The 16570-nt window shown below is 39.2% G+C and overlaps 1 protein-coding gene across 6 annotated transcripts in view; it reads right to left on the bottom strand.

Moving 5' to 3' along the window:
* The window catches only part of DCUN1D4 (defective in cullin neddylation 1 domain containing 4), a 38714-nt gene extending 22385 nt beyond the window's left edge, over window positions 1-16329 (bottom strand). For 2 of the 6 annotated variants that reach the window (XM_063401918.1, XM_063401919.1), the window contains exons 1-4: window positions 16183-16313; window positions 8057-8169; window positions 6470-6540; window positions 5487-5526 (exon numbers count right to left, since the gene is read on the bottom strand). Coding sequence is in view for 2 of the 6 variants with exons in the window: in XM_063401915.1 (XP_063257985.1) it covers window positions 5487-5526; window positions 6470-6540; window positions 16183-16207 (136 nt within the window). In the remaining 4 variants the exon portion in view is untranslated. Of the gene's footprint in view, window positions 1-5486; window positions 5527-6469; window positions 6541-8056; window positions 8170-16182 lie in introns of all 6 variants that reach the window. The other 4 variants (XM_063401915.1, XM_063401916.1, XM_063401917.1 and 1 more) reach the window with 3 other exon arrangements.
* Window positions 16330-16570: the final 241 nt, after the last annotated feature.

Below are 16570 nucleotides of genomic sequence, written 5' to 3'. Positions count from 1 at the left end.
TTTTGAAAGAGAATGAAGAGCATTGTAAATTCAAATTACAATTTAACTAGTCATCAAAAAACTTGCAAGTATTATACTCCATAAACTATTACTACAAAAAAAAAAATCATAATGGCTGTGTCAAAAGAACATACTTCTAGAAGCACTGTCCAGAATGACTTGCAAAAGGAAATTAATGACAATAGTATTTATTTTCTTCTCAATCAGATATATTTGAAACATGTGAGCCAGAGACCATAAAAAACTCACAGTACACCCAATGCATTTTACAAATTAAACTAAGGAACCTGGCCTGCTGAATGTCATTTGTTCCATCTGATTATGCCTGCACATTAATGGTACTGAAAAACTGTATTCTCATAAGTTATTGAACCCGTGATACTTGATCCTTTAGATCAAATTTCTAAAAACTCTGTCAGTAAGTATTTTTGAAAGCCTACACAGACTAAAACACTTAAGATGACAACAGAACTTAACAGATGGCTAGGAAGAGCCAACAGACTTAAGACACACACTGAACTTCATAAATGAAAATGTGACAGTGAACAAGTCTTTTTGGAAAATATGCATTTACTTGAATATAACCTGTAGCTATCTCATTTCTTTGTGAGCAAATGGATTGTTTTTAATTGCCTTTCTTTTAAAAAAGTAAAAATCCATTTTTGATGGCCACAGGCATTGGATGCTGGTAAAATGCAAGAAAAAACATACATCCCCCTCACCCCACACATATTTGTGCACTTTACTCGTCAGTTGATTGTGAAAAGAAATATGCAAGGCCTCTATGAAAAAAGAAGCATAGCAAAAGATAAAAATGAAATAAATAGAAGTAAAATAAAACAGTTATAGAACAGAGAAATCATTTTGTCAGACCTGCAACCCCATACAAACCAAAGAATTTAACTCAAGAATTCCTACTTGGACTCTTCACCTCCTTAAACAACAGGATATTTTTAAGAAGATTGGTGAACTTGTTTTAAAGGCTTAAACTGATCACAGAATTCACTACAACCCAATTTCTCCAGTGACTCCTATGAAAAACTTGTATCCTTTTTGGTTTGAATGTATCTAGTTGCAGCTCTCAAACTGACAGAAAAGGGAAGAAAAGAGACAGCAGAGAAATTGGTAAGTGGCTATTAAATGCACACATACACTGCCCTCATACACTGACAGCACACAGACACCAGGTGGACAAACATATTGTAAATGCTTTCAGAGACTTTACATTTTAACAACTGAGGTTTGGAGCAAGTCTTCACTAGGCTTCAGCTGTTGAATAATCTCTAAACTACTAAAAAGCACAGTGTAAGGATTTTACTTTCAAAGCATTTCTTTTGCTACTATAACCGGTGTACGAAATTTGAAGGGCAGTTATAATTTCTCTGTAATAGCAGAAGAATATTTCTTTCATTTTCATATAAAGCTAAAAATCATCAGTTCGGGTTATTTTAGTTTGAACCCTTGCAATTTCTTAATTTACAATACAGCTCACTAAGTAGCAATATTAACCCTTCCTGCATAGAGCTTTCTAATCTTAAGTGTCATTTCTAGGTCTAGCAGTGCACAATTTCACTTCCCAAAGGTCTGGCCATCTGCAAACAAACATGCAGCTACCTCTGACTACATGCAAATTTGACAGAATTTTACTTACCAAGTGCAGCTTCACTGATGTGATTATCTTTAAAGTTTCTCACTCCTAGGACTCAACTCAAGACTGGCAGAACCCTCCTAATTCTCACTGGTTTTCTGACACTTGCTAGCATTTGCAAGGTACAGCCTCCAAACGGCTGCTGAACAGACCACCACCAGCCAAAAGCATGCCGAGTTTAAATGCTGTTTGCCAAATATCCTACCCAATACTTCCAAATTTGCAGGAGACAAAGCTTCCAAAGGGAAGTATCAATTCAGGTGCTAAAATTCAGCCTAGAAATTAAAACAATATACAAAATAAAATCCACAAGGGAGGGACAGTCCTAGAATAGTAACAAAACCAGAATTAAAAAAAAAGAAAAAACAAAGTCAAAAAAGAACTCTACAACCGGTGTCCCTACAGAAATTATTTACAGGCATGGAATTTTCACCTTCTCTAGATAAAGCCTGTGAGGAATCCTGCCTGCTCTTCTGATGCTTCAGTAGAAGGATGCTTCAAAGGAAAAATAATTAGAAATTGTGAATGCTGAAGCAATTGGGAAGATATAGCTGCTTACTTAATAATGCAACAAAACGACCACAAGAACAGTTAACAATCATCAATTTTCAGGCACAAGATGAGAAAACTAAGATACTCATCAAAACATTAAACATCTTGCAATCCTGCTGAAAAAGGAAAAATCATCTTCTCTGTCTTGAATTCCTCACTACAGAATTGCTCTGGACTCAAGAGTGGTTTCTTCTCTAGTATAAGAAAAGAAAAAATACAGCAGAGGCAAAAGCAATTTCTCCCCCTCCAAACTTAAACAACAGCAATGAAGCCTTCTTTTTGTTGAAGATATTACCTCACTGTTTTAAAGAAGCCAGGTGACATCAGGAAACACACTTTTAAAGACTTTTTAGTCTGGATAAGTAAGTCACAATTCAATTACCAAATCACTACTTTAAGCTATTAACAAGCTGCTAGATTTGTAGTTATGACATAAAAACAACTATTATTTCAAATGTGAGTTTTCCAAGTTTATGCATGTACATACTAAAAGAAAAAGAAATTCTTTACAGAATCTGAATGCCTGCTGTTCTTACACCTACAAACAGGTAAAAAGGCAAAGTCTATCATTTGAAATCTCTCTGATTTTTCAGACAGATATGCATACTGAATGATAGCACATGAGACTATAATCATTGTAGGGGACCGGAATTTTGAAACAACATCCATCTTAGCTCTCAAATCACTGAAGGAATTTTGAAACTTGTCACTTCCCTGTAGTTCTTTGATGTTTTAAGACCTGGTTTCAGATAGGAAATCTGGCTAATACTTAGAAAAGATACGATTTGCTTCAAGTAATTTACATGTCAAATACATTTTTGTTAGCTTAGAAACAGCTGCTTTGAAGTAAATGTAATATGCATTTAAAAGTTACTATTATTATTATTAAATATTAACCTAAAACTTTTTTAAATAGCTTTTAGAAATCTCAACCAAATTTAAAAATGTATTAATGTATTAAGTCATCCCCCCAAAAAAGTTCACAATGTAATGACAATAACCATGATACTTATGTAAGAAAATGAACAGCAATCTTTAAGAATAAGGCCTGGGCCAGAAGATTTGGTGTTAAAATAATCTTAGAACTATAAAAAACTTCATATGGGTTTGGCAACACTCAAACCTTTTGCAACAGTTCTTAATCTGACTTTCAAATGAGTTCTACACACAGAATTTTAAATTCACAGCACCTATGCAGTTCTATAAATTGTGTAACCAAATTAATAGGTCTTGACAATTTCTTACTGGAAAGAGAAGTTCCAAAAGTTTAGGCACATCAAAATCAAATAATTTGCAAAAGTAACTCTTATAGATTCACATGAGTCTCTCCAAGTAAATGTTTCAGAAGTTCCAAGTCCCATACAAAACAGAAACAGGAGACCTCACTGTACCACATTCATGACAGCAAAAACAGCTCCAAAAACAGCTCCTTGCACATGTATTTTTCCTCAAGAGTCAAATCAAACAAATATCTCAATTGAAAATGCCTGGAATTTATGCAAATATTTGGGCTTCATCTCTTCCTACAAGGAGACAAAAAATATGGCAGAAGCATAATAGTGGAAAATAATATCTGAAGATGAGGAGGGAACTTGGCATTATTGACCTCTATTTTGGTTCTAATTTCATGTTTGTTTCTGGTTTGAAAGGTTCTTTTACAACTATTGCAAAAAGTTACACTCTTTAGTGGGATTTTGTGCCCCAACTCATTCAACAGGCACATTTAAACTTTTGAAACAGCTTAATTCAAACAACACAATGAAGGCAATAGGACAGCATCAGTGTCAATATAAAACTGTTCATCAAAGCCAGTAACATGCTCAAGCACTTTCTAATAGAGGTAATGAGAGTGCCAAGACTAATGTCTTATACTTTATGACAGAAGTGCTAGGCAAGAGGTAAGATAAATTTCAAATACCTCAAGTACATCAACACTTACTGATTAGTGACAGAAGGGGACTATCTCAATGCTTCACAACAGATCTTGGTGATGAAGAGTAAACAAAGAATATAGAACACACTTTCATACATGAAATCAGTATGCAGCTGTTCAGTTTAGAGCACCTGAGTCACATAGGAGAAAATTCCAAGTCTCCATCACAAGATGGGAGAGGACATCAGTTCTAAAATATTGACATTAAAAATCTCTGTCTTGAACTATCTGTCATAACCTCTTTTTCAGAGGCCTTTCATTTACTTGATGAGCTTATTTCAAGTATTAAATTACTAACCACACTGAAGGAAAGTATTTCAGAGAAGCTTTTTGTGGCTGGGGTAACAGTTTAAGCATGAAACAAAGTCACCTGCTGCTGTACAGAGGAAGATGCATAACCCCTAAGTGAGCTCTGTCCAATTCCAAGCAATGCAGTCCTGTGCATCTCTTCTCATTGCTCTAGGCTAAGAGTGTGCTAGATTTCTAAGTGAGTGCCAGAAATCTCCAGGAGGAGCTGACAGCTTTCCTAAATGCTCAAGATAACATAAGCAAATACAGCCATCCCCTCAGGATAGTGAAAAAGCTTTGAGTCAGATGGTAGGACAGACATGGTCAGTTTTAAAGAATAGTTCTGCTGAGTGACTGATCAGGGCTTGAAGCCAGTAAGTTATTTCCCTCCCTCCTCAGGTATCACGCCTGAAACACAGAAAGGAAAGAAGAAAAATGAATCAAGGAAACTGCAAGCTCACAAGTAAAAAGCATAAAAGGAGCTAACAACTCTTGCAAAACATCAAGTCACAAAGCTCAAATGCTGACAAGTGAGAATGGCAGGAAGCTGGTACCAGGCACCTCAAAAAATTATGACATTTCATTGAACAAAACACAGATATGAGCATATAAATCAATAGTACTCAGGCACTGACCAAAAATCTGCACAAGAAACAGAAATAACCTGCATCAGAACCCACCAAGAAAAAAGCTGGTTGTTTGGAGCACAGCATTTAAACTCAGTCACAGGCATCACAACAGACAGAAGAGGTCTTGCTTCTGCTCTGTTCTCACTAATGCTCTTTCAAGAGTCAAAACACTGTAAGAACATGGATATTCTGTGGCCCAACAGCTTGAGTCCCAGGAGTGAGAGAAATTTTTCATTAAATCTTCAAAACTAAGAGATATTAAATTACAGATACTGCTGAAACCTCTTCATTGAAAAAAACTAAGAAACCCTGGCACTTGCTTCCTAAAACTCCTTTAGCCCTTTAAAATATAATTTTCAGTTATGTTAGAGAGACTTATTTACTAAAGTGTGTTTAAATTGTTTCAATCTATTTTTACTCCCTCCCTATTAAATACCTGTCTGGTGATCGTCTTGACCAACGTCCTCTGTCAGATTCTGCAAGAAACAGGAATGATGCAGTTAAACAAGATGGTGATCTTCATTCTTCTGTACTATTTTAAACTTTTACTTGATATTAATATTCAACCTAACTACTTAAGGATCTTCTACCTAAGATTGTAGTCTTTGTGTTTTCACTCATTTACCTAAAACGTTATCCTTGCAAATTTATCTAAAAAGTTCAAGTAAATTGAATTTGATAAATATTTTTGAGGTTTTTTCAATCAAAAACATATCAAATTATTTCAAGAGTGGAAATAACCACCTATAAGGTAGGGAATTAGCATTATTGTATTGAACAATTCCACCAATAAATGCAGCATTAAAAAGACTGAATTTACCATTTAGCACAGAAATAGCTTTGTTTGAAGATAAACACATATACATGTTCCAAAGGAAACCAATCAAAAACCAACTGAAATCTTGGAAACAAGTTACCCCCTTCTGCAGGCAAGGTCTTTTCCACTAAATTTGCAGTGTACACACAGAAGCTGTCTCACCATTTCCAGCTTTGGTTGCAATAAAAAATATAAATACATAATACAAAAGCAGGGAGAGTCTTAAAAAAACCCCTTGTTTCACTTTTTGCATGGGTGTAAGAGGACAGCTTGCTTATTCAATATGTTTTCCAGAAGAACTGTAGGAAACTGGGTAACTGTGATATTTATCATCACTAAATGTATCCAAGAAAGCCTCTTGTATGGAGGCTATATCTAAATCCAATGTTCAAACAAAGCTCAAACTCCACTCTGACCTCTGGAGTATAATGTTTCACCTTTTACTAATACTGCTTATCTCTTCACCAATTCAAACCCAACAGCCTCTCATACAACAAGGCAGTTATAATTTCTAGAAGTGTAATCACTTAATGATTTCAGTCATGAAATACTCTGGACCAAAGCCCTAGCTATTCTGCTAAGAGAAAATGGCAAGTCATTACCAGCCTATTGAGGGTGTGGTAAATCTTGTGAATATTTGCCAGTGTTGATAGATGAGAATTCAGTTGAAAATCTAGAAGGGGAAAAAAAAAAGGTTTAAAACTTCTGGTTTCCAGATGCAGCAGTCATGATCGTCCTATGTTCTGGCTATTTAACCAAATCATCACAGAACTATAAAATAAAAGTTATCGCAACACTCTTTCAACACTGACATTCTCAACACGTGAGTAGAATACCTGAAATCTGCAAAAAGAGATCCTGCATATGCATTTTTCTTAAGGCATGGATGACCCTCAGCAGAACAGAAGTGTAGCTAACTATAGCTGAATTAAAAAAAAAAATACAACTTTTTATTCCTTTCCATTGGGAATCCTTATAACTTTCATGTTACCCAGTCCTTCTGTTTCATCTACTCAAAACCAAGTTAAGTATCATGTAACATTCTAAAATAATTAATATAAATCTTAGTTTTTGAAAGATCTGATTTATTAATATACACGTACTTGACTTTATACTAATTCCCTTGCAAAAATAAGTGACTAGAATACACTTGCACAGTTGAAACATGGCTTTTTAGTAACAAACCAAAGGTCACAATGCAGCAGCTGTTAAGACAAGAGCAAAAAAAACCTGATAATAAAATATTCTGACACTTCTTGGAAGAAGCCATCACACAGATGTTAATTTTGCTTCCACACTCCAAATATAAAACACTTGAGTTTGCTTCAGTTGCTAGAGCAACAAACTAATTTTTCTCTATTCTTTTGATTCCCTATTTTTGCTAGGAATGTGGCGAGAACAAAACTGGAAAGTAATTTACAAAAGAACAGCTGAGATCCAGCCAGACAGCAGACAAACCAAGAATCTCAGAAGCTGAACACAAACCAGCTAAGAGGACTCAAAGACAGCCAACTACTATAGAGTATCTCTATTTAAACTAAAAATAAGCTACCCCACTAGAACTCATGTGCCAAAACACTCTAGAGAAATGTACTGTATGATAAGCACAGTATTCCAAGTAAACTTCATTTATACGTGAAAAGCTTCTGTATGTGCCTAGTGTCACTACCCAGCTAATGCAAGACAGCATTTTTAATATGAGGCATTTAATTTGGCTTTGCCCAGCAACTGATGCAAGATGCAAGTAAGGTCCAAAACATAATTCCCTTATTTCCATCCAGAGCATTTCAAAGGAATGCTCTCAAGATACATTAAGATGACCTAGATAAACAAGAATCATCATTAAACATTCGACTGCCGAGTCAGTGAACCACACCACTACAAAGTTAACAAGTGGAACTGCCTGCTCTAAGTGTACTTGTTACACATATCACTGTGGAATTGTCTTGTCACACTGAATTAAAAAAAAAAAAAAAATCAAAAGATACTTTTAGGAATCATACATTTCATTCATTATGTTAGCCAGAGTATCATTTAATTATTTGCTACCTATTTCTTAACATGTTGTCCCCAATCCACCATAGCAATATAATTGCTCCAAGTCAGAAGTACCAGACAGAATTTCCAACTTTAGCTAACCTTATATATATACATATACACAAAGTCAAAGACAATGCAGATCTTCTTACCAAACTACAATAGGAAGATCTTGAACCTTGAACAGGGTGCTAGAGTTTTTCCTGCATTAAGTGCTCAATAAAGTTCCATTTTTGCTAGTCAAACAATACTAAGCAGAATCATTCTGCAAGAAAAAAATAATCCTGAGTTTCTTAGTCAACCCTCAATTCAATATAAAGCAGTAAGAAATAAAAGGAAAGGGGGATAAACAGGGATGAGGACAGGGACAACAGGGAACATAAAAGCCATTCTGAGGAGGGCAAGATTAAAAGATAGATTTGATTTGTTAACTGGCAGATCAGACTAAACTTTCCAGAATATGAATTTTACAGTTTCCTTTGCTGCTTAGCCTAAAATCTACAAAGAACATGAGTCATTAGAGAAACCAGTTATATCTGGAGGTAAGAAGCTGAGAACACTAAGCAAATACTTATTTATTCTAATCTAATATTAACTTTAGATAGCACACCTAAAATGGTTGAAAATATATTCTAAAATTAAAATTATATATAGGTATCACCTTTGAAACAAAACGTTCCTAGGCACTTCAAAACATAGTTCATGCCAGCAGGTTTTACATGTCCACTGGAAATCTCTATACAGTTTTCAGCTGCTGCTTCAGAAATAGGTTACATAATTATGATGGACTTAGCAGGATTATACAAATATATTTTCTAGTTCTTATACAAGAAATATCACACCATACACCATATGAATATGGAGGACTGGAGTCCAAAGCTTTTTTTCTATCACAGCTTTCCCAGTGTAGGGATATTATCTAAAAGTGAAAACAGGTTTCTTTTACAGTTATAAAAGCAAATGCAAGCAGCACCCACTAAATTAGGGAGGTTAAATTACAGCTCAGGTTATTCTCTAAATTGGTTAGTGGGTCAGTGTTTGCTTAATCTATATTTCCAGAATAATATACAAAGTATCCTATGCCACTGTGAAAAAGCCTATTTTGAAAAAAAAATGGGGTTTAAGAAACAAAATCCAAAAAATAACACCTCCCATGCTCAAATAACACGATCTGGGAAATTAGCAAAAATAGCACTGATCAACAGTGGTCAAGATGGCAAGCAACTGGACAGCTGGCGGCAACTGTATTCTTCAGGAACATACTCTTCCCTCTAAAACTTTCCACACATGCTGATGCTGCCTCCAAAGTTGTGCCTGCTGATCCCCTTGGTCAGCCCGCTACACTAGGAATCTCATCCACAAATTAAACAAACAAACCCTGCCAGCCCAGTGCTGTGAATCAGATCACCAAGGAGCTGCAGCACCAGCTGGGTTAGAGGAAGAACCAGGTTTCTGGTTTGATGGTTTTCTGAAGTGGGAGCCCAACAGACTCTTGCGGCAGCAGCGATGTGTTAGGTTAATCCACCTGTCCATCCCGGTGCCACTGTGAGAGGAGCAGTGCAACACATGAAGATACACACTCAACAGCTGCTTGTATGAGCTTTGCACAAATAATGCCATCATGTGTGAAGCTATTTTTCACCTGAAGACAAGAGTTTCAAAGCACATGAATTGGACTGAATTTCCCCTCCCCCGCTACAGAAATCGCTCTGGGGTCCTCAGCACAGGAAAGACGATCCAGATCTGTTGGAGCAAGGTCACAAAGACAACTGGAGGAATGGAACACCTCTCCTGAAGAAAGGCTGAGAGCTAGGGTTGTTCAATGGGGAGAACAGAAGACTCCAGGGAGATCTTATAGCAGTTTCAGTGCACTTGGAGTACTTCAAGGGGACTTTCAAGAAACCTGGAGAGGGACTTTCCAGAAGAGTACGTAGTGACAGGACAAGGAGAGACGGCTTCAAACTGAGAGTAGGTTTAGATGAGATATTAGTACGAAATTCTTTACTGTGAGGGTGGTGAGACCTTGGCACAGGCTGACCAAAGCTGTGGATGCTGCAGGCCTGAAGTGTGAGGCTGGAGGTGGCTCTGAGCAACGTGCTCTTGGTGGAAGGTATCCATGCCCACGGCAGAGGCACTGGAACTAGGTCATCTTTCAGGTCCCTTCCAATTCAAGCCATTCTAAGATTCTGACATCTCACACATACGACACCAGTTTATTGACCTTCAATCAGAAGAAGGGAACTTGCTTGCTCTGTAAATAGTGAAAGACGATTTGTGGAAAGCTTGCTATGACTTTAGGGGTGTATGTCAAACAAGCATACGTATTTTGCTGATTAAATTATTTTTCATGCAAAAGGTAGCTATCTTCAGTGAGGTCTGAACCAATAAAAATTCCAAATAGTATTAAATACTTTGCAGTAATTCAGAATATAATGGCTAAAAAGAAAAAATCTGAGTAAAATAATTGCAAATCCAGAACCCAGAAAGGAAAGAAATGATAGAGTCAACCTAATTTCATGGAATTTAAATCTTGTCTGCAGTTTGCCATTAACACAATGTTAAGTGTTAAAGGCTGAGTTAGTCAACTAATTACAATTATATACAATTTAAAATTAAAAAGAAAACATTTTTAAAATATTTTTAGACTATTAAAGTGTAAGGTTTAAACTATGGACCTGAGAGTTACAGAGAGGTAAAAGAACAAGAGCTAGCTTGGCTCGCTTCCATACCAAAACAGAAAAAAAAAATTCTACATCCTCTCATTAATGCACACATCAAATACAATAAAGAAAAAAAAAAAAAGAAAAAAAAAATCAATGTATCTTATATATAAGCAAACTATACAGGTAAACTTATCTCAAATACTTTCCTATCCAAAATGAAAACATTTTAAAGGTCAAATCCCAATTTTTTATCAGAAGGAGCAATGTGTTGCCCAACTATTTAAATGAACATCTGAATGCCAAAAAAAAAAAAAAAAAAAAAAAAAAGAAGAAGAAAGAAGTACCTGACTGAACAAAACCTTTAACTTAGCTCCTGCTGTGGAAATGTAAAGCTTGGACAAAACACAGCTACAGGGTGCAGTACAATCTATTAAAAACCTAGTAAAAATTAACAACAGTAGTAAACAAGACATCAGTTGACTCCAAGTTTCCTTTAAAAGTTTCTAATATTTTTAAGAAAATAGAAAATCTATATAAAATCTCACTTTAACAGTAAGTCTAAAAATAGTTATCCATAATGAATATGCTATATATACAATATTAAAATTTAAATATGGAAATAGCAGTAGTAATAACATAGTAGCAATTCTTATTACTGCTAAGATACACCTGTAAACTTCTCAGGAAAAAAATAACAGAAAACACACATCAGGCAAACTCATGCCTAAAAATTAAAATAGCATGTTTGGGCTTTATTTAACTGCTTTCCTTGCTTTCAAGTAATAGAGCTAGAAAAACAACTTGCAGTAGTACTGGCAGTAATAGTTCAAAGTTCTGTTGCCTTAGTTAGCTTTAAATAAACTTTACTTATTCAAAAAAGAATCATTTAATCTTCTATGAAATATACCATTTTACGTTCTGTAGTCTAGTTAATTATTCTAACAGTGATACAATTTATATTGATGAATGATGAATTGATTAATGAACTTAGTTCAGATTTGAAGCCTACATTTGGTGAAAGCCCTCAACAATAACGTTCAGGAAACAAAATGTTTGTATTCATTGCTAAATACAGAAAGCAGAAGAAAAATGTACATCAGTCTTATTTACACAAAAACTTAACAATACACCTGAAAACTGAGAATCCCAAACTGCAGCACAGAGAAGATAGGAGCTTACTCTGCATTCCTGTCAAAGACAGGATTAAGAATCTATTTCCAATGTGTCTGTATCCCTGCAGGCAGTGACACCCAGGGCCAACCTGAGGAAGAATCCTTTCTCCCAGCCCACCATGTGACAACAATCCTTGGGTTAAGGGAGGCAGAGAACAGGCTTGAAAAGCAGGGTGTCCCTTGATTTGGTGTGGTCAAATAAAGGGCATGATTCAGAAAGTAAGCAAAACAGAAGTGAATTCCAGCTTGGAAAGTAAGGACATGCAATTAGATGGGATGATCCAACCTATCCTGAGGAGCATTATGACCTAGCCATTAAAGCTAAAGACACGATAGTGCAGAACGTTTCTCCTGCCCGCCTGCACCCAGCTCAGAGCTGCTGCTGACACCAGCGGTATCCAAACCCCACAGCTGCAGATTTGTGTACATTTTCCAAACACAACAGCGTAAAATGTTCTGAAGGAAAACACAGACTGCCTTAAGCTAGCACATAAAAATCCCTATAGAAAACCCAAACTCGAGCAACAAAATAAGGTAGGAGTTACTACACTCTAAAGCAATTTAAAAGTATACATTCACATTCAACTTTTAACATTTGGTGTTACCACTCAGAATGACTACTGCAACAAAGTATTTTATGATCACTGCATGCTACATGGATAGGAAAAAGCGTAATTCCTTTTTGCCCCCATAGGAACAAATCTTTATTCTACCTATGTGGTTTTGGAGGACCCTACTTTGAAGGCTTGTTTACAAAGAGAGCTACTGCAGTTTGAAGTTAATTGTGAATTTTAGAGCAATTGAAACAGTGCAAAATTTGTGTAACTGCTACTTTAGTTTGAGTACATTTCCATTTACCTTAAATTGATTGAAAAAAATAAGAGCTAGGCTAATTCTCCTATAATAACATATAGAATAAAATATTCTGCACAGCTGGCTCGTGGCAGGATTTGGGTTTGCTTGGGAGGGGGTGATTTTGGTTGGGTGTTTTGTGCTATATAGCAAAGATCTAACACTAAGTGAGTTTCTGGTGGCTTTTCTGGTGCAAAACATCTGCTTCTGTTGATGAAAAGTGTTCATCCAGTCTAACACTTATTCCACCATCAGATTAATTCAAACAAGTGTCAGTGAGCCGGTTTTGCATCATTGGCTGCCATCACCTGAGAGTTGTTTGCAAGCTCTACACTTAACCTCTTGCTAGGTGTCATTTGGCATCCTACAAAGGGCATAAAGCTAATACAAACTTTGTATCTTGTGCTCTAGGTAATTCAGCAGAAACGCAACCCTGCCAAGCACGCACTGCCAGGGTATCCAGCACCGTGCACTTGTCGTATGCATCACGATGGAGCTGCAACAGCCTAGGAACAGCTATGCCACTGAAAAGCATTACTGTCCCAGCTGCTTGCTTCTTCCCTCCTGCCAAAATTTACTGACCCCACAGCTCTGCCAGCAGCACAGGCTACGGGCACATTCCCTGACCCACCTCACGCAAGAAATCAACCTACCAGTTTAGACAGTTTAATTAAGTGGCAAGAGCTAACCCAGGTACATTTGACTGAGTGGCTTAGAGAGTGCTCCTACAAACACTTTACCAACAGCACAAGGGATGCAGTAACCCTCAGCTAATGAGCAGTAATGAGCAGCTGCAGCAGACCCAGTCCCACAGTCTGTGCAGCCACACATCTGTATCAAACGTGTCACACCAGTCAGTCTCCCAGGACAAGCTAAACCCTTGCAGCTCTAACTATATACATCTATTCATTTATTTATTTATATGTGTTTAAAAATCCGTATACACACAATTTTATATGTATATACACATGCCCTCCACTGAATGAACTGGTAATTGTTTCTATCTCTTTATGAGCTAAAAGTAAAAATGCTGTTTAACGTCAGACCATGATTCTGAATACAACAATTTAATTGGAGAGTACAACAAAAATGCTGGCACATTTAAACTAAAGGTTCTGCTTCAAGCCCCTGTCAGTAGTCTTACTTATTGTAGAAGAAATAATCACACTGTTAAATACTCTAATACTTAAATTGGATACAGGAGTTGAACATTTTCACAGGATGTACTGTACCTCCTAGTGCTATGCTTTTTGGCAAGCACAAGACAGACAAATTAAGCAAGTTATCTTCTTCTGCTTGAAGACACAAACAAAACTAGGAACTAATACTTTGAAAAAGCCCAAAGTCTTTGCCTTCAATACCTGCAAAGAAGTGTGGGAGGAGGGGAATTAAAGAAAACATAGGATTCACTAAGAGTTAGCACAGAAAGTACTCAGACAAAAATAAATCTAAATGAAGTGCTGCAATTACACAAATAAGAGCTCACCCTGACACAACAGAATTAAGAGAAGCTAAAAAAAAAAAAAAAAAAAAAAAAAAAAAAAAAAAAAACACACTTTACCTGCCCAATTCAACCTATTGCATGGGCTTGTACAGAAAAGGCTTTTCCAATTTTAGCTACAGGAGCTACAAGAAACTTTTAAGCAAACACCTTCAATAGAAAAAAGGCAAGTTGGTTTCCTCATATAACGTGAAAGGTGCAAATTCAGAAAGTAAAGCTGAGCAAAAATGTATTAATAGAGTATATATCTGTTTATAAGAACAGATAAAAATCTAGGAAGATCAAAAAGGTAGCTTAAAATAAACTTTCAGTCAAGAAACTATAAGCCAGCTTCTGTATGTGCAAAGCTATACTATGAACACTTCCTGCTACAAGCATTTAGATCAATGAAAAAACCCAACCACTATTAAACTACGGACGATTAAATTAGCTAATTTAGGAAAATATATCTATCTAAAATAACACATATACAAGCAAAAAAAAAAAAAAGATATGTAAGATTTGATCACTCCACAGTACATTTTTAATGAAAAGCCAGTAACAGCTGAAAGCTGAGGAACAGTACTCTTCCTATTTTCTGCAAACAAGTTAAAATTAAAAGCAATTAAAAGTCACTATGTAGTCTAAACATCCTACATAAGGGAGCCCTGGAATATTTTAACTGTAACTCACATGTGTATATAATAAGGACCTGCATTTTTTTAGACAGGGCACATGACAAAAGACACTGAACAGAAGGCATTTTCTAGAATAATTACCCTTCCATTTCCAACATGAGGCAATTATTTCTGCTTCAGTGGCAGCCTTCACCACCAACACATAATGATCCCTAAATATAAAGGTAAAATAAACCAGAACCACTAAAAAAATGATATAACCTTATGAGTTAGAGCCTTTACCAGGCTGCCCCTGTACGACATCTCATTTCAGAGAGATACAGAAGGATTCAAGAAAATCCAGGCATTATGCAGCATTTCTTTCCACCACTGCGTTCAGGACTTTGTCCAGAAGTCGGACCATCCTCCATTAACGCATGATCAAAGCTCCAATTTTCATTATCTTTCCCACAAGCAAGTTCTACAGTAAAGCCTCTCAGAGCTGCAGCTCCTTTCGCAGCGAGAACACGTTCCTGGGAGGTTTCACAGGGACGTCGCTGCGGCCGGACAGCTTTGTGCTCGGGACGACAGCCTGGTCTCTCCAGCGGACGCTGGCGCCTATCCCCGAACCCCGGCCACCCCACGGCCCCGCAGATGTGTGACCCTCTGCAACACGCAATCCGCCTACAGCAGGCAGTCCGTGCTGCTCGGAACGCACAGCCAGAAACTCTATTGCGGAGACAAAGCCCTCGCTACGCTCCTCCAAATCAGGAGGCGCGATCCCCCCGTGCTCCCCAGGGCGGGCGGGGACAGCGGGTCCGGCCGGGGGTCCGCCGAGCGGGGGCAGCGCGCTGCGCTGCCGCAGGGCCACCTGGGAGTTGTAGTCCGCCACGCCGCCTCCCGCCGCCTCGTTGCGTGGGGTCGCCATCACAAGGACTCCACCTCCCACCATGCGCCGCGGCTCCAGTCCCCCGCACAAGCAGCTTGGTTCTCCCGCACCGGCCCGGCGGAACCCGCTGAATTCACCCCCGCCCGTCTTCCCCTACACACGCAGCTCTGCAGCCCGCGCTCCCCTCGGCAGTCCCGGCTCTCTTACAGCCGGCCACGAGGGCCGGCCGCGGCCTCACCCGCTCGCCAGATGGGTCGGGCAAACTGCGTCACACCCTCCGAGCGCCCCCGGCCCTCTCCGGTGCGGCTGCCCACGCCCGCTCCCGCCCCCGCCCCCCGGAGGAGCGCGCCGAGGGCGGTGGGGCTCCCGCTGTCCCCGCGGGGGCCGCACCACCAGGCAGGCACACACCGCCCCGCTCTGCGGCGGTCCCGCACCCGCGGGCCTGAACCCTTCCGCGGTATCGGGAGTCCCGGTGGCGCGTTCGGCGAAGCCTCACGGGTCAGGGGCAAGAGAAGCCGCCCCTAGCCGGGCGGTTCTTTCTGCCGGGCAGAGGGGCGGGCGGCGGGCCCGGACCCGGGCCCGGCCCCGGCCCCGGCGCTACTCACTGACAGCGGCGGCATCCGAGTGCATTTTCGTGCAGCGCTGCACACGCTACCGGCCCGGCCCGGCCCGGCCCGGCCCGGCTCCTGCCCTGCTCCCAATCCAGAGCCTGGGCACGGACACCCCCGCCCCACCCACTGCCCGCGCCCATTGGTCCGAGCTGCCAGGGGACGCGGAGAGCCTCGCCATCTTACTGGGTGAGGCTCCTGCCACTCTGCCCCCGCCTGCCCCTCAGCATCTCCCCGGCCTCCCATTGGGCAGAAGGCGGAGCCGACCACGCCTCCCTCCGCTCTAATTGGATCCTGGCACTGCCAGTTTTTCACGGCCTTTAAAGCGCGTGCAGAGAGCACTGCTTTGTGTCACCCGCAGCGCTGATTGGCTATGGGGACCAAG

The sequence above is a fragment of the Prinia subflava genome, chromosome 7 (genome assembly GCF_021018805.1).
Source record: "Prinia subflava isolate CZ2003 ecotype Zambia chromosome 7, Cam_Psub_1.2, whole genome shotgun sequence".
Taxonomy (NCBI): Eukaryota; Metazoa; Chordata; class Aves; order Passeriformes; family Cisticolidae; genus Prinia; species Prinia subflava.
This window is presented reverse-complemented; position numbering and strand designations above follow the sequence as displayed.